Raw genomic sequence first — 18,892 nt, 5'->3', positions numbered from 1 at the left:
TATTGATGGATCCCCTTTCACATTCAGGAATATCTTGGTTTGGAGATAAATTATGTGGTCACTAATCATCATAATAAAAAAAGACACAACATCTAGTGATTTCTGTAACTAAAGGCGTGGGTAAGATTTGTTACTTTTTCCATGGGATCCAATGACAAATGTCAAGGTCCTTCTCCCTACTTACTGCCACAAAGATACTTAACAACTGATGTTATTAAGTTTAAAAGTTTTTTTTTTTTTTAAAGGACTACTCTACCAGAAATTTTATCATTGCCTTTGTAAAGTTTCCAGATCTGCCAATAACTCTTGCTCAAAAAAATAAAAAAATAAATGATTGTATTCTATAGCTGCATATATATGTGTTGTGGTTCCTTAGTCCTATAGATAAGTTTCACGGAAGGTGGGTCTGGAGATTCCTCATAAAATTAAGAATACAGCTACCATACAACCCAGCAATCCCTCTCCTGGGTATATACCCCCAAAACTCAAAAACATGTATTTGCAAAGATATATGCGCCCCTACGTTCATTACAGCATTATTCATGGTGGCCAAGACATGGAAACAACCAAAGTGTCCTGCTATAGAGGCTGGATAAAGAAGATGTGGGACATGCACACAATGGATACTACTCAGCCATCAGAAAGGGTGAAACACTGCCGTTTGGGACAACATGGATGGACCTTGAGAATATTATGCTAAGTGAAACAAGTCAGACGGAAAAAGCTAAGAACCATATGATTACACTCACATGTGGGATATAAAACCAGAACTCCTGGACACAACCAGCAGAGTGGTGATTGCCAGAGGGAAGGGGCTGGGAGGTGAAGGGGGTCTTAATATATGGTGACAGGAGATGATATGACTTTGGGTGGTGGGCACACAGAGCAATATACAGATCTTGGAACACAGAAACCCATGCCTGAAACCTATGTGTTCATATTAACCATTGTCACCTCAATAAATTTAATAAAAAAAGTTTCTTCTTCCTGTTTATTCTAGCTCATCACACCATACAGCAGATGCTCAGGCCTGCAGCTAGCCATCTTTTCAACATGTGCATCCAAACAGACCTGTATAAACAGTGCACATCACACTAATTCAACAAATATTTAATGAGCGCAGTGGTTGGCACACAGGAAGAATTCACAGATATTTATTGAATGAATAAGTACCCACCACACCTTTGAGTGCCTACTAGGTGCTACCAGCTGGGTGGCAGGAGGTGGGAGAGGAGAGAAAGCTCTGTATAGGGTAGGGTCTGCCCGCAAGGGGCTAACAGCCTCCGAGGGGGGTGAAGTATGTAACCACAGTTGAATGTGAGAATCATTAGTGCCCAAAGAGTCTCTAACTATGAGTGGGAGGTAGTGCTCCCTGGGGTGGTAGAGGAGATGGGGGGCGCCTTGAAGGAGGAAAGGTAAATATTACAATTTTGGATTTTCTCTGGGCTCAGGGGTAGCTCGGGCCCCAGACTGAGACCCGTGAATGTGGAAGGGCCCTCCTCCTGTCAGTCGCTGAGTTGTGCACATGCTATTTTTTTTGAGTGGGGGTTAGTGGCTGACTAATCCAAATGTGCATTAGCTCACTTGGCAAATAATATGACTCTATAGCCAGTAGCATTCAAAGAGAAGTGAGTTTAAGTTGTCACTCTGCCATCCACAATATAAAGTAAAATAATTTTACCGTAAGAAATTTGAAACGAGGAAGGCCTCCTTGCAGAGCAATAGCGATACAAAGAGTTTAAAACGAACAGGACGTGCAGATCCTTTTTGTTTTCTGCCTTCTGTTTTTTCGCGTATTGCTGCTCACACCGAGACAGGCTGTTTCGCTCCGAGTGGGACGCGGGCCTCGCCCCCGCCGGCGGGCTCCGGGGGAGGCGCGCGGTCTGCAGCCCGCCCCCGAGGCGGGAAGTGCGGCCCGGGACGCCCGGGGCGCGCGGGCGGAGGGCTCGGGAGGGAAAGTAACCGGAGTCGCGCGCTCGGGGCGGGCCCGCCCGTCCCACGAGTTTCGCCGCGGCTCGGCCCCGCCTCCTCTTTTATTCCAGGAGCGGCGACCGGAGCTGAAACTTTGTAACCCGAGCGCCGGCTCCGCTCGGCTCCCAGGCTCCGCGCGGCCGAGAGGGAGGCGCGGGAGGTGGGACCTGCGGGCGGGAAGGCTCGGGGACGCCGGCGCACGCGGAGCGGGCACCCGGGCGAGCGCGGCGCGGGAGGAGGGGCCGGAGCGGGAGCGGAGCGCGGCCCGAGAGCCCGAGGAAGTGGCCCGGCCGCAGGCGCGGAGCCCGAGCGTCCCGCGCGGGAAGACGCCCGGGGTCCGGGGTCGCGTCCCCGCAGCTGCGATCGCCCGGGAGCCGCAGCTGCGCCGGGCTCCCGGCCGCGGGAGGCGGGGAGGAGGGGCAGCGGCCCTGGACCGTGGCGGCCGGAGGAGCAGCCGCACCGCTGCCCCGTGTGTCCGGAGAGGGCCGCGCTGCGATGACCCGCTGACCGCGGCCATGCAGCCTTGACGGGGCGCGGGACAGTCGCGGGGCGCGCCCTCCTGGGAAGGACAGCGGACGCGGGCAGCAGGACTTCACCGCCGACTCCAGCCCAGCTGGGAGCGACCCTTTGACCATGGAGCCCGTGACCAAGTGGAGCCCCAAACAAGTGGTGGACTGGACTCGAGGTGAGCGGCCGGGCCCGGCGGGGGAGCCGGGGCAGGGGGTGCGCGGTCCCTTCTGCAGCTGAGAGCGCCGCGCCGACAGTGCAAACTTCAGAGTGGCCTGTGCGCCCCTCGCTCTCCTGCGGGGGTGTGGGTTGTGGCAAGCCTAGGGGAGCCCCATCTTTCAACCAGGGAGTAGGGATGGCCTTTCGGTTGAGGGTGAGTGTTGGGGGTGCCGGTGTCGGGACCGGGGGGCGCCCTCTCTGCCCTGCCTGGGTGCGGTGCCCGGAGCGCCGGCTGCCCGTCCTGGAGCTGGAGGCACAGGGCGCCTTTGTGCGGGTGGCTCCCCTCGGACCTCGTAGATGCCCCTGCCCGAGCGGTCGCCGGTCGCCGGGGCGGCTGGGCAGGTACCGGGAGGCTCGGGCCGCGGGAGCCGCCGCCCAGGCGTCCGCGCCGCCAGAAGCCTGGGGCCAGGCTCGCCGGGACTCGGTAACTTTTGCTCGGGGAAGGCGCCGGTGCCGGGGGCGCTGCACGTTTAGGCCACAGTGAACCCTGGGGAGAAGAAATCTGCTTGGAACCGCTCCCGGAGTTACGCTGCGTGCGCGACGAGGGGAGGCAGTGGGATGGGGGGGGCGTGCGTCGCGGAGCAGGGGCGCAGGCTTGTCCTCCGGGCTGTCGCGCTGACTTTTTACGCCCTCCTAAGGTTTCCAGAAAAGGGCGATAGAGGTTTCCCAGGCCTCTTTGTACTCTACCAAGAGAGTGAAGCCAACCAAGACCAACCAGTATTTTCTTGGGTCCCTTCCTGCCCCCTCCCCCCTCCGGTACCCCCCCCCCCCCAGCTCAGCATCTCTGTTTCAAGTTGCTGCTTTCCCCCCCTTCTATCTGCTCCTCTAGGTGAGGAATGATGCCCTTTCTCAATAATAATAACGAGAATTGTATAGCGCTTTACAGTTGCTAAGAGCTCTCTCTCTTACTGCCCTTGGTCGTCAGGCTAAGCCTGTGAGGTGGGTGACACTGGTAAGGGGGGGTCACCTTTCAAACTGTCTCGCCGGGGCTGGGGCGCAGGGAGCCCTGGTCTGCTCTGCACCTCCTTTCTCCCGCCTGCCCTAGGCTGGGCCACGTGGGATGGGGTGCGTGGGATGTGTCAGTGGGGTATGTCTGACCCTGGCCTGCTGCTCTGGGAAAGGGAAGGGATAGCACCCCTGAGAAGAGGTTTGTCCAGTGACCACAATGTCCTGGGCGCTCACCTAAAATGAAGAGGGAATCAACAAATAGTTGTACACTGGGCAAAAAGTCAGTAAGTCAGTGGCGTTGTCAGTGCTGGGTACCAGACGTGAACTTAAACGCTGTAAATCCCGGAGCCTGTTTTGAAGTGGAGTTTGTCCCGCCCTTCAAGGTACCACCAGCTTCCCCACCTAGCGACTGGCCCAGACAGAGGGGTGGGTCTGTTTTACCTGTTCATCTGTCATAGAGACGACCTAGGAAGCTGATGGTCTTGGCAGTCTTTGAATTTGAGAGCCGCTGTCTCCGATATGTGGCCACACGTGCCCATCCCCTTAGTAGTTCTGAATACTCGTTACATGTTGAAATGATGGTATTTTGGAAACATTGGGTTAAATAAAATTTATTACTGAAATTAACTTCACCTGTTTATTTTTACCTTCCTAAGTGTGGCGCCTAAAACTATTACGCACGTGGCTCACGTTTGTGGCTTACATTTCTGTTGTGCAGTCCTGCTCCCCAGTAAAGAAAGGGTGACCCCTTATCGCTCTGGCTTTCCTGAGCCTCCGCCAGCCTACTTGATAATGGACAACCAGAAAAATGCTAACAGGCGCACAGGAAGATTATGGAGTGAGATCTTCACACCCTCGAGATCTGTGTCTTTTTTTTTTTTGGTCCCTCTTGGGATTGGGGGAGAAGTGTAAATCCACATCTTGTTATGTTTGTTTAGCCTTTAAAAGCAAGAGCAGATTAAAGTGATTTTGGTGTCCAGTTGCCTTGACGTTATGACCTGGTCGAGGTTGCTTTCATCCCAGGGAAGTTGCCTACTGACCTGACAGCGATTATAGGTGTTTGACTATCTTGGTGCCCGGAGCATTGGATCCTGATTGGGTTACATACCTGTGGTTAGCACGCGGCTACTTTATACAGAATGTCTGCGCCCTTTTGGACTCTTACGTACAGCCTCGTAGAATGATCGATAATTTCTGTGTTGGAATCTAGGAAAGATAAAAGGAGCAAGTATGTGGGTAGCTCTTAGATGGCAAGAGGCTGCATGCTCCCAAGTTGCATGATACATTTCTGGAATATTTCTCATAAGAGTGATGTGAAGGTATTGACTTTTTAACCAACTATTGATGTATGCGAATGTGTGTGCTTATAGGACTATTTTTAACTGTCTTTGCCAACCTCTTTTCTCAACCCCCCTTTTATAAATACATCCTACTGATAAGCAGCCCTTCCTGTAGACTTTGCCACTCTCGGTATCGCCCTGAAGTGTGGCTGTGGAGATTGTGAGCGCTGTAGAAAGCTGTAGATTCAGAACTATCGAAACCCGAGTGCAGTCTGCAGCTTGCCCTCAGTGATGTCATTGGGCAGATACGTGCATTAGGGGAAAGGCTGATGTCTACAGAATGAATGAATTCTCTGGTTTTTATTATTATTATTATTTGTATGAATCTTTAGCTATACTGTCACCAACTTATAACATTAGTATAAGCTCACTAAATATGAGCAACGTGTTGGGCACGGGTCTAAGCATTGTGTAAGTATTAGCTCATTTAATATGCACAACCATTCGAGATAGGAACTATAATTTCCATTTTGCAGTTGAGGGAACTGAGGCACAGAAAGGTAAAATGCCTTGACCACTGTCACATAGCTGGGAAGTGACAGAGCCGAGTTTCACCCCAGGCGGTTTGGCTTCATTCCATCTTCTCAGGAGGCCTTGCCAGGATCATGCCCTATGGGACTCTGGATCTTCACCGCATTCATGACTAGACCTTCAGGATTCCCACGATGCGAGTTACTGATACCATGCGTTAGTGTAGGAGGGTCACCCAGTGTGTGTCTTATCCACATATTTGGTATATATCAGGAAAGTTGTTTGTAAATCAGATTAATTCATAGTTCATGGCACCTTGCCTTTCAGATAATTCAGTAAAGTTTTCTTAATCCTAATGATTGAAAAACACTCACTGAAGCATTTATTATGTGTCAAACACTGGGTTAAGTGCTCTATTTAGACTTCACTTAATCCTCAGAAAACCCAGTGAGGTGTATGAACCATTATGAGTTCATATTAAAGATGAAGAGACGAGGGGCGGGGGAGAGGGAGAGAGAGAGTTTGCCCAGGGTCCCATATTTATAAGTACCCGTGCTCTTAAATGCTGGCCTCCCTGTCACTTTATCACATGGCCTGTACCAGGCAGTGGAATTTAGTGGTGAGAGTGTGGGCTCTGGAATGAGACTCTGGGTTCACACCCCAGTTCTACCCCTGACTGTGTATCTTATGTGAGCTCCCAATAAATTAGCACTCCTTGTTTTTATTGCTTCCTCTCCTCTTTTTCCTATGGCTCCAGGACATAAATTCTTCTCTCAGAGCAGCCAGGCCTGTCATAAGGTTGATTCCTACCATTCAGGGGCACCAGTCAGTGCCCAGGAGATTTTCCTGCCACCTGCCCGCCACGACGACTTGCAGCTGGTCAGGAAGGGTCTTGGTTAGCAGAGTGATAGATGCCTCTTGCCAGTATCATAAACCTTCAAAACATATTTTCTCAACTTTTTTCTTTTTAAAATATGTTTTTATTGATGTTTTAGAGAGAGAGGAAGGGAGAGAGAGATAGAAACATCGATGAGAGTGAAACATTGATTGGTTGCCTCTTGCACACCCCCTCCTGGGGGTCCAGCCCACAGCCCGGGCATGTGCCCTGACCAGGAATTGAACCGGTGACCTCTTGGTGCATGGGAGGCCGCTCATTCAACTGAGCCACACTGCCCAGGGCTCGACTTTTTTCTTATAGTCACTGGACTTCCAGTGAGCATAGCATTAGACTGGCTCTTGCTGTCATTGGCGACCTGTCTGGCGCCTGGTCCGTGACTGGGCATCTGCGTCACCTGGAAGACTGTTAGAGATGCAGAGTCACAGGCCAGTGAATCAGAGTCTGCATGTTAACCCAGGTGATCCATTTGCTCTGTGGTGTTTGAGACGCACTGCTCAGCACACAGCTGCAAACACATCTCACACTTCACTGGTAGGTCCTGCTATCCCATCTGACATGGGCTTGATTTTATCTGTTTTCCAGTGATGCTTGACTGGCCACTAATTAAAGCAAAAAGGCAGTCTTAGGATGTGTCCTTATATTTATAAGCAGCACCCAGCAACAGCGTCAGGTAATTCTCAACAAACTGAGACAGTTCCCCTGAGATTCCTTACACGCTTTGTATTTCTTAGGACTTGAAGAGTTCTCATAATAACTTCTCTAAGACAAATAGTAAGGGCCACGCAGGGTGGTCGGTGGGCACTGTGGTTGAAGTTTGTTCTCGGGATCCACAGCGGGCCAGTCACACTCCCGTCGTCTGTTACCACATGGTGCGCACCACACTTAGCTGATTCTGGGGGAGATTTCATCGTTGATGGAAAACGACGCAATGTCATTTCAGGAATAAATGACCAGGGCGGTTCTCAAAGTGTGGAAGCATGGATTGCACCGAGGTCAGGTGTCTCAGTGCTGCGTCCTTGGAGAGAGGGAGGTGACCCTTTGTGCTCAGGCGTCACCTGCATGCCTCCCTTGGGGTTGGCATCATTGCCTCGAGCTCTGGGGGCCCGTCTCTCTGTCTCACCGCTTCCGTGCCACGGCCTTGATTTTTGACCCTCCCTAGCCAGCTGTGTTCTAGCTCTGGGATGTTCGTGTGCTCACCTTGCTTTCTGTCTTTACTCTCATTTTGTGCTGTTTCTGGAGTTTTCATCGCTGGTGTAGCCACACTCCAGGCCTTCAGTGAATGAAGCGGGTGTTGTTCGCGTGGGCTCAGCAGAGTGCTTTCAACTCTTCACAGGCCCACGAGGTGCACAGGGAAGGCATACCTCCCTTGCGGAGGAGGAGACTGAGGCTTTTGGATATTAAATGAGTTGTCCAAGGTCAAAGGCCAGGAGTGGGGAGCAGACTCCACAGGCGTCCGTCCTGTTGTCCCGTCCAGCCCCTGGTTCCTCCTCTGGCTGAGCTGGGCGCACTCAGTTGTCCCCTAATCACCAAGTGTGGGAAAGGGGTGACTTCAAAGACTTCTGACTTGTGTTTCCTGATGTTCCCTTCAGGATTTACACCCACAGGACACATACCTTTTCTTAATTTTTCTGCCTTTTTTTTTTTTTAATTCCACAGCTTAAGCAGGGAGCTGTTTCATTCCCTACATATTTTGGACCTGACCTTTTAGCTTTTGTGATACTGCCAGTTATTTGTTGTTATTGTAGTTTGTTGTGTTTAATTGTTTCAGAATGCATCTCAGGGATGGAGTGAATCATTTCTCTTTTTGAATCATTTCTCATTTTTATTTTGAATGTTATATTACAAGTGTTGTGCCTGATACAGTTCACATTTGCAGTTGGTAGAATCACACACACACACACACACACACACACACACACACACTTTCCTAAGCAACATCTGCACCTTTTATGGTCCCACTCCCTGCTGCCTTTGGCTCTTCACAGATTCTTCATTTTAACCACCGGGGGCGGGGGGGGGCACTCAGGCGCTTCTGGTGAACAACACGTAGGCTTTGAAATAAGATGGAACTGGGTTCAAATTCTCTATCTGGCACTAACTGGTTCGAAAACTTAGGTAAGAAAATTGCCTTCTCCAAGGCTTCCTTAGTTTTCTCATCTGTAAAAGGAGACTGGTAATAACCAGCTCACAGGGTTTTAGTTAGAATTAAAAGAGGTAATTTGGGGACAGCACTTTGCATAATGCACAGCGGATAGTGTTCACAGTGTTAATCAATAATAAGTGTGGCTGACAGTCACCTTTCACATGCTTACTAAAAACTGATGACAATTCCAGCCTCCCTTTTGTTGGTATATAGGTGGTGAGATTTTTCAACTCCATGGTCTGACTTCTCATTGTTTGACACTTTCCCTCTCACTTCCTTGGGGACCTTGTGTGTCTCAGGTGAAGGTAGGGTCACAGAAAGATTCAGGGGTAGCTCCCTTGGAAAGGGCTGAAGAGAACACTTGTGTTGATAACAGAGTCCGCCCTGTAGTAAAAAGAGAGTTTCATTCACTCAGCAAGTAATTCCTGAGGAACCGCTGAGTTCCAGGTATTGTTCTAGGTGCTGGAAATCCAGCTGTGTTCCAGGTGCAGGGGTCGAGCTGGGTCCTTGCTTTAATGTGGTAGATGGGGTGGGAAACAACAACACAACAGAACAGATGAGCAAGAAAATATCAGCTGCCGATAAGCTCAAAGTAAAGCAGAGATGTGAAGGCAGGTGACTGGGGAAGAGGGGGACTTTTTTGGATGATGTCATCAGGGATGCCTCTCTGAGAAGATGACATTGAGGCGTGATGACAAGAAGGAACCATCCATTGGAAAACTAGGGGGAAGAGCATCATAGGCAAAAACAGGTAGTGCAAAGGCCCTGAGGTGCAAGTGAGCTTAGAGCGTGTGGTGGAGTCACGAAGAGCGAGAGTGGTGAGGTGGTGGTGGGTGGAGATGGGGTTAGAGAGACACACAGAGGCCAGATCATGTAGGGTCTTATCTTGGTCAGGCCTTTGCGGTTTTTTCCAGTGGTTTTGGAAAGCAGAGGAGTGACTTGGTCTGATTTGCATTCTTGGGGCAGAAATGAATTCAGGAGTCCAGCTGGAAGGCATTGGGATATTCTGGAGATGATGGTATTGTGGTGGCTCCAGCATTAGAGAAGCCAAGTTCTAGGTACAGTTGGTTCATTGATAGCTTCACAGCCCAGCAATTTTAAAATTATATTTGAAATTGGGATCAATCGTTACATATCTATTTCCTTTCCCTCCAGTGCTGAGAGAGTCCCTGCCCTCCCCTCATCCCGATTACCCTCCTGTCCTTGGAAATCGAGAGCGGCAGCCTGTCTTTTTGCGTTCACACGCTTTGTTCGCGTCATTGTTGTTTTCTGGCACATTTTGCTGGGAGCTATAGTTTCTGAAGCTGTTTATTCAGCTATGAATGGGGTTTTTGTGAAAGTGGACTTAGCCTAGTTTGTTTTCTTTGACATCAAATGGCTGATTGAACAGTTTTTTAACCTGGGATCACAAGGGCAAATGCGGTTGTGTTTACTAGAGCAAAACAGTTCCTTAGAATGCAGATCAGTAGGTTGGAAAAATAAGAGAGTTTTTTCCGTATGAACGCTTGAAAAATGTTTGAATCAAAGGAAGTGCCACAGATCCAGTTTTAAATATTTTGCTCCACTGACAGACTGTCTTAATTTTGCTTTAGAAAATAGAGCCACCGTGCTTTGGGTTGAACGAATCGATGGTATTTTGAGAATTTTCAACAGGGAAGAGTTGAACACATTTTGAAACAATGCATCACTTCTCAACAGCTTTCACTCACTACACACACCTACTTCCCCTGCCCCCACCCTAAGGATAATTTGTCGGTCCCCTTAGAGGAAAACCCCTAGGAGTTCTCTATCAGCAGAGGCCCTGATTGTGATAATCTGAGTCATGCTTTCCTGAGAGAAACCTTTTTGGTGAAAGGAAACATTCTATTTCCTATTTTCAGAGATTTGCAGCGGAGGGGAAATTCAGTGCTTTTGGGTTTAGGCGTGGAGGTGTGTGTGTACGTGCGTGCATGTGTGTGTCACTGCGTTTCCAACTTTAACCTGTGTTAATCGAACATTCTTTTATGTTCTCAGAGTGATTTTATAGCACAGCGTCCTAAGGACGACCTGGAGCAAACTAGTTCAGTGTGGGGAGGGCACCAGACTCCCAGTAATGTAGCACCTGTTACATTGTTACATCCAAGTTGTCAGCACCGACTTAACATGAATTCCAACTGGAGTCTCAAACTAACCACGAGCAGATGACACGACTGTGAGCAGCAATTGTGCAAATGACTGACTACACTAGAGCCTCAAATGGTTTGTAATAAGTATTTGAAAAAACAGAAATATTCCTTGCAAGTAAGATGTCTAGAGACATTGTGGTCTGAAGTGGTTTGGTTATAAGTAGCCCTAGGCCAAATTGAAGAATCTTCTAAAAGGCTGATCTGTAAGTGTAAAGAAAGACCCCTCCTCCCCCCTTTTTTTGGTTAATCGTCACCTGAGGATATTTTTTCTATTGATTTTTAGAGAGAGTGGAAGGGAGGGAGGGAGGGGTAGAGAGACAGACATCGATGTAAGAGACACATCGATTGGTTGCCTCCCGCAGGGGCCAAGGATCAAACCTGCAACCCAGGCAAGTGCCCTTGACCAGGAATCTGACCCTCGACCCTTCGGTGCCGGAGCCGTCACTCTAACCCCTGAGTCCCACCAGCCAGGTGGAGTCTTCATTCTTTTTCGGCACCGTCGGATCGGGACACCTAACGAGCACCTATAAATACACCACTGTTGTGCCTGGCCCCTGATGTGTGTCCGATGAGCTGGTCAAGAGACCCTTTTCCAGCCACACACATGTGGCGCCTCCCAGCCCTGACCTTACTTTTTCAGCATCAGCGTCACCGGGGCACTGAGGCGTGGGGATTCCTGGGCCCCCCCAGACCCGCAGAATCGGGAACTCGGCTGTGTCCGAAACTCTGGGGTGGGAACCGGGTGCTGTGTTTTAAAAGGTCCCTCAAGGCGATCCTGCTGCTGGCCAAAATGTGGAACCACTGGCCCCTACCACGCTGGTGGCATAGGTTCGGCCGGCCCCCGTGATTCCTGCCTGCGGCTGGTTTTCAGCTGCTGAACAATGATGGATTGGGACGGGGTCCAGTAGGGATGGTGGTTACATGCTCCAGCGGGTGAGTTCATGCACCCAGGCCTGTAAGTGTCCTTTCCGGAGGGCGGGCAGGGAAGAGTTAAAGCCGTTAGCCCCAGGGGTTCCACCCCAGGCCCCTGGGATCCTCTGAGTGCTCTGCCCTAGGAAAACCAGGAGGGCAGTGCTTCAGGTCTGCTTAGGTTTTGTGTGGAATCTCCAGACCTGGCCCTGATAGAGGAGCAGAGTGTACTCCCCTCCCCCATTCCATTTTGAGAGAGTGGATAATTCTCTCACTTAGCACTCAGGCTTTGGCTTTGAACAATGCAAGCAGATACAAAGAGAAGTGAGGGAAAGAAAAAGCAGAAAAGGGAAATACTTGGAGTGGCACATGTGTTGCAGCTCCAGGTAAAACGCTCTCTTGTCTTAGTACATGGACATTGAATCCAGGCAGATGGAGTTTGGGAGCTCCCTGCAGTTGACAAAGGCCAAGGGAGTCCAAAATAAAAAAATACATACAGGAGTGAAGGTTGAAGACCAGGAATGGCACAGAGACTTACAACAAGAGCTGCAAACTCAGGCGGCCAGGCAGGCAATGTCAGAATTTGAAATGTGCGGTATGTGAGACAACAAGGAATGGTGGAGACTGTGGCAAATACAAAGACACATTTATTGCTCAGTTTCTGCTGACTGTGGACCTACAGTTTCTAGGTCTTCAGATTTTTCTTTGTTTTAAAATAAAGCTGGAAATTTGGATTTCTCTGTGACACTTCGCAGTTTTTAGAAAACTGTCTGTAGTTTGGTTTTGGTATAGGACAAACAAAATATGTCTCTTGGCCAGTGTCCTCTGTAGACAGTTGTGATCAGGTGTTAATTTTCCAAGTGAGAAATATACCTGTAAGGTGTGAATGCAGTGAGCTATATAGTAATTCATCAACTATTTAGTAAATCTGTTCATTATTATAATTTCATTTCAATTTCATTTTACTACTTACTAATTCCATTATTTCTAAAATTGCTGTATGCAGTTCCCTGCAGGTATTGTTGAGCCAGAAATACTCATCTATGTTGATGAACCCGGCAGACCATTGCGAGTTACTCTTCAGTGCAAAAACAGGAATTTTCAGGTGGTCTGGGAACCACAGTTGGAGAGCCACTGACTTTTAGGAGATTTATTCGTAATTCACTGGGTAGTGGGGAAATAATATAGTGGTTTGAAAGGAGGCAGATTGCTGCAGAACTATGAGAAAAGGGGAGTGGTGATTAGAGGCTGAAAGACCAGCCCTAGGAGGCATTTGGGGTGGGCTCTCCGTGGGAGCTGAAGAGGCCTGAGCTACAGCAGAGGCCTTGAGAAAGAGAGGAGGGAGGAAATGCTGAGAGAGGCATGGCCCAGGAGTAGTCTGAAAACCTCGCAGGGTCTGAACATGGGAGTGTGACAGGGCCTAATGTCCAGGTTTTGTGCCTCAGTGCCTTAGCATGGCAATACCACTGAAAATGTGTTGACTTCTGAGGGGAGCTGCTTTTCGGGTTCAAGAGCGGGCACACCTTACAGACACCAAGCTCAAAAGCCTCTCTAGTTTGGAGACGATACATCTTGCATGGTACCAACATCTCCCCTGATTTAAATACTTTAAAAACCAGCCTTTAGAAAGTGCCCTCTCTCCTTGCAGCACTATAATAGTCCCATGTTAATGAAGTGTAAATATCATGCAGTTTGGCACATGGAATGTGTTAAAATAGGATAGTGTGAGCTGAAACTCAGGCCCTCACACTGGGTGTGAAATGATGCAATATGCATGAATGTGACACCCAGAATTATTCCTGTGTGGTGCTTTCTAAGCCATAGGACACAAAATAAAATAGAGGGGATTAGGACAGCCTTTATGGAGACAGAAAGTCAGTGCTGATAAATGAAAAATGCATGTTGGAGTCCTCCCCGAAGTCTCAGTGAGATAAGCGGTCTGGCTAACATGTCTGGCTGCAGTCGCTGTGGGTGGGTGAACCGGTTCCCGGAGATTGGTGCCGCCTTCGGGCTGCCAAGCAAGCGGGTGAGCAGAGGCCCGACCGGAATAGCACCAAGGATGTGCAGGGCCCTTGGAGGGCCTGACGGGACAGGGAGGGGGCGGCCGGTGCTTTCTCAACAGGCATGACGTGGCCGCTTCCGTTTTTATCACGGGCCCAGCCAGCCCTTAGGGACAGGTGTGATTTCTTTTGTGATTTCCCTCAGGCAAAGTTAGCCTGATTCTTTAATTAATAGTAACGAGGTTCTTTATTCAGTAGGATCAGCTATAAAGTGGTAGATTATTTTTCTTAAAAAGGCTTTCCCAGCGCTCTGCATGGTGACGTTTGCATTGAAACTTGCTAATTTCTCATCTGTGATTTTTAAAATGAGTACCAGCTCCACGTGCCTCGTTTTCTGAAGTGGTGCCGCCTGTCTTTCACATCCATTCTGGCTCTGGAAATGGAGTTTTCAATGAAGCGATGTGTCCCTGGGACACATCGGGAGAAATACACTCTCATTCTTTATACCCTCAGTGTGTCGCATAGAGTGACTCATTCACTGACACTTTCCCAAGTCCGCTGAGGGGTGAGAGTCACCACCCATTCATTCAACAGGTATTTATGGAGTGCCCACGGTGTACAGCACTGTTCCAAGAACTGAGGAGACAGCAGAGAGTGAAGTGGGCAATAGCTCCCGTCTTCCAGGAGCTGATTTTCCAGTCGGTAGACAGGCAATAAGTAAAATTCGTAGCACAAAGAAAGGCTACATGCAGGGGGAAGGGCTGGAGGTGGGTGCAGGAAGGGAGAGGGGATGTAGTTTAACTAGGGTGACCCGGGAACGGTTTCAGTGGGCAATGCAGCTGACTTCTGGAAGAGTGTTCCTGGCAGAGGGAATAGCAGGTGCAAATGTCCTGAGACAGGAGAGTGCCTGACACGTGGAAGAAGCAAGGCTGCCAGTGTGGCTGGAGCGGAGTGAGCAGAAAGGAAGAGCAGCAGGAGAGGGAGACCAGATGGTGCAGAGCCTTAGGGATCTTTCCATATATTTTGCCTTTAACCTGGTGTTCTGGGGAGCCGTTGGAGGGCTCTGAGCCAAGGAGTGATGACAGATTTGCATTTCAAGATTACAGCGGCGGCTGTGTTGAGAAGACTGAGGGGGCAAAGGTGGAATCAGGGAACCAGTTAAGACGCGATGGATTAAGATGTGCAGATTGCCAGTTATAAAAACAGGTATGGAGATGTAAAGTACATCATCGGGAACAGAGTCAATAGTGTTATAATAACTGTGCATGGTTCCAGGTGGGTACTGGAAGTACCGGGTGATCACATCTTAAGTTATATAAATGTCTAACCTCTATGTTGTTCACCTGAAACTAATATAATATTGTATGTCAACTATAATTGAAAAATAAAAAAAATTATTTAAAAAGTAAATTGGAAAAAAAAAAAAGACACCGTGGTAACGATGCTTGGACCGGGGGGTAGCTGTGACCACCGTGAGAGGTGCCGTGTGTTGGGTATTGGAAAAGGCCAGTCGGCTTGCCCAAGAGCGTGCATTGGGGTGAGAGGAGTCCCATAAAGTTTTTGGTCTGGGGGGTTGGAAGGACTGATCTACATACGGAGAGGTAGAAGCATGCCGGGGGAGAAAGTTAGGGAATATCCAGATTTTAGATACGCAACGCCTGTTAGTCCACCAGATGAAGTAGGCCGTTGGGTGTGTGTGTCTGGATTAATGGGGGAGGTTGGGACTGGTAGAAATTGGGTGGCCATTCTTTGAGACTGGATGGTGTCACCAAATGAGTGGGTACAGGGAGACAGGAAATCTGGGTTGTCCCACCTTTAGAAGTCTGGGAGATGAGCACCCAGCAAAGATTGCTGCAAGGTGGCTTCCAGTGAGTAGAAGGAAACCAGGAGAGGGTGGTGTCCAGGGCGCCAGGGAGGAAGTGCCCCCAGAAGGCGGAGTGATCGGCTGGGCCGGGAGGGGAGGGCTGAGAATTGACCATTGTATTTAGCTGTGTAGAGCACCTTGGTGAACTTGACAAGGTAGTTTTGGTGGGTTGAAGGGGTCAAAGTTTGAGTCAATTCAAGAGCCAGTGGGAGAAGAAGGGGAATTGATGTCCCAAGAGGCCACCCAATGTCAAAGCACCTTCATGAATGAGCACAGAGATGTTTTTATTCTCAGTAGGACATGTACTGAATGCATTTATTTTAATTCTTTAAAATCTGTAGTCAACTTTTGGAATAGATAACTGATTGGTAATTAGATATTTGATAAATTGGGGCATGTTACGCCCTCTCTGCACTGGGTAACAGTACACTGCAGATTGTACATTCCCTTATTTTAATGCTAACAAGGGCACTCATTAGTGAATGGCTATACACTGGAAGCTTCCATAGAGAAGAGCTATTCAGCAGGAATGTGCTCTCTCAACTCCATTTTTTTTGGAAATGAGTGTAAACAGATTTCTGCCTGAGTTCTGTGTTATTCCATCCTTTAGCCATTTAGGTAGGAAATTTTTGTTCTGGCAGATGCAAAACCTTGGAAGGATTTCTTGTTGCTGCTGATGTACTTCTTTGTAAGATTTATCTAAAATATTCAGAGTGCCATGAAATCACATATAAATAATATCTGTTATAGCCCATAGGTGGAAGCCATTTGTTAACAGGAAAATTGGTATAGAGATAAACCAGTCAACTCTAAATATAAGTCATCAAATACTGAGCACCTATCAATTGTAATGTCTCTTCCAGGTGCAATGAACAGAAGGGTCCCTGTGTCTTTGGCACTTTCTATCAAGTGGAGTCTACAGACAAGTCCACAGGCATTTAAGCTACAAAGGGCATCCTAGGAGCACCGAAGAGGAGTATTTAACTCAGATTTGAACGGGCACAGCCTGGAGGGCTTCTTAGAGGAAGTTCCATCCAAATTGAGACCCCCAGGATGAGGTGGAGGTAGTCAGGTGTAGACTAGGGGAAAGAAAATATTTGTGAGAAAGCTGGGAGGCAAGAGAGAGCATGGCATTTACAAGCAACTGAAAGAACTCGATTGTGCTCAATCGATCATGAGGTGAAGTGAACAGAGATGAGGCGAGAGGAGTGATGTGTGGGGAGGAGGCTAGATCGCCAGGGCCCTGTTCATGCCTCTGAGCAGGTGGAAACCAAGGAAGAACTTTATTTCTTTGAGTGGCCTGCCTTTGTGGAGGAAATGTGTGTATGTGTGTGTATACGTAGATGTACATAATACATATATATATATGTAAGCTTCTAACTATACATATATGTGTATGTATTTTGTGAGGTTCCTGTATGTGATTTGGTTCAGGGTACCATTAGGGAGGCACTGTGCCTCTCTCTGTGGAACATCGCATTATACTGGGTTTTAGACCCCAAGTGAATGAGTCCCTCTAAAGCAGAGGAGCCTCTGAATCTCAAGGAGAAATATCAGTTAAAGGCTCTGTGGAAAAATTAACTCGACTTCCTGGGTATTTATTTCCTTTGATCTGTGAAATGTGACACTGATTGGACTTCTCACATCAGGAAACATAAAAACTTCATTAAAAAAAGAAGGAACTACGACTAAAACATTGACCTGAGTTAACAAGGAGATAGGAGCTGGGCTGCCTGGCAGTGGGGGAGATGAGGGGGGCAGTGAGGGATGGAGAGAGGAACAGCCTGGGGACAGAGGAAGGGAGTGCGGAGGGGGTGTGCCTAGAGGTTACACCTTGAGCTGTGGGTGTTGTGTGGGTGTTATCTCCTGTAATCTGCTGCCCTGCCTGTGGCTGATTAATGATTAATCACTGTTCCTAGCTCAGCACATAATATAGTCTTTATGTGTTCAGAGCTTTCACTCTATGGGGTGAGCCAGTGTTCAGCGTAGCATTTGTAGGAAGTTACTCTCTAGAAGTGGTCAGAAACCTCATGCAAGGGGGAGGAAGGCCCCCCCCCCCCGACCCCAGAAGCGTGTCCAAGTATGTAAGACACTGCCCCCTCCCCCGGTTTGCACTGTTAGCTTGGTGCAGCCCTGCTTAGTTGTTGAAACCCGTGTGCATGGACGTAGACCCAGGCCCTGATGAATCACTCGCTGCACCAGCTCCCGAAGCAGCCACGTGGGTTCACCTCTGAGGTCCTGAACTTGGAAAACACGCAGATTATACTTGGAACTAATGAGCTAGATGAGGGGGGAATGAAAAACGACATAAGAGCCCCTCGAAGGGCGTGGCTGCTGGCTCTCTCTCCCCCCCCCCATTGTTTCCCAGCTGCTTGTGGGCGGTAGACGGTGCCACGTCATTCCCAGGCTTAAACACACGCTCGGGCTTCGGAAGCTTCTATCTTCAGCAGTCCACAGTCGTAATTCAGTGGAATGTGGTATTTAAAATAATTGGACACGGTAAAATTTTAGTTTTTAATAGTTACCATTTAAGACACCAGGCAGTTTTTCTCCCCCCCACCATGATTTGGAAGTATGTGATCCCTTGGGGGACATTTATAGCTATTACTTTTATCAATTTAATATCCTTCTCTGTATATTGTAGCACTTTGAAATCCTGTTTTATAACTTCTTTTTGCATCAGTGGGTTTGTTTCACATCCCGGTAGTGATTTTGTTTACCTTCATCTTTTCTTAAAAAGCACCAGAATGGATATTACAAAAATACTGTATTATGGAAGCACACACATTGGTATCTTTTGTTCTGTTTTTAAAATTCACTTTAACTTGAGATCAAATGTAATGTTCCAGTTCTGCCATAGAAATCCCATCTCCTGAAATCATGTGTTCTAATGAATCAAGGAGTTAAGATAGTTTTCTAAGACTAATACACAAAAGAAAGAGAAGTATAAATGCCTCTAAGCAATCTTAGGAATTCAGGGAGAAATCTAAGGATCCAAGAAAAATCTATCGTATTAAATGCAATTGTGGTAGACTTCTTGGAAGTGATAAAAGCAGGGAAACCAATGTTTTACAATGACTTTAATTGTCGGGAGAAGATCTGAAAACAATTTTGTGGGTTAAGGTAGGTAATTATCATCCCTGGAGATAACTGTATAACTATGATGTTATAAAAGCATTATAAAACTATTTTTCCTATAAAAGCAGACTGCATGTGGTAGATCCTGTGACTGTAATTGTTGGTTTTATTTGCTTTTTACAAATCCAAAGTTATAATGAAAGTGACATATTGCAATGAGATGTAAGGAATAAAGTTTTATTTTTGTCCCATGTAATTAACATAGTTAACATTTTTTATCTCTTTTTACAAAGATCATTTTCATCCCAAAGCCAAATGATGGGATTAACATTTGCATTCGAGATGGTCAGGGGTGGTGTCTGTGTATCTACTCAAATAG

At 48.0% G+C, this 18,892-nt stretch overlaps 1 protein-coding gene across 2 annotated transcripts in view; it reads left to right on the top strand.

The window, feature by feature from the left end:
* The first annotated feature begins 2,379 nt into the window (after positions 1 to 2,379).
* The window catches only part of CNKSR3 (CNKSR family member 3), a 71,117-nt gene continuing 54,604 nt past the window's right edge, over positions 2,380 to 18,892 (top strand). Inside the window, exon 1 of one of the 2 annotated variants that reach the window (XM_081139575.1) lies at positions 2,380 to 2,656. In XM_081139575.1, coding sequence (XP_080995701.1) covers positions 2,605 to 2,656 — 52 coding nt within the window. In that variant the 5' untranslated portion in view covers positions 2,380 to 2,604. The remainder of the gene's footprint in view (positions 2,657 to 18,892) is intronic. The other variant, XM_081139576.1, reaches the window with a different exon arrangement.

The sequence above is a fragment of the Miniopterus schreibersii genome, assembly GCF_964146895.1.
Source record: "Miniopterus schreibersii genome assembly, chromosome: 6".
Classification (NCBI taxonomy): domain Eukaryota; kingdom Metazoa; phylum Chordata; class Mammalia; order Chiroptera; family Miniopteridae; genus Miniopterus; species Miniopterus schreibersii.
The sequence above is the reverse complement of the archived record's forward strand: the minus strand, read 5'-3'. Positions and strand labels throughout refer to the sequence as shown.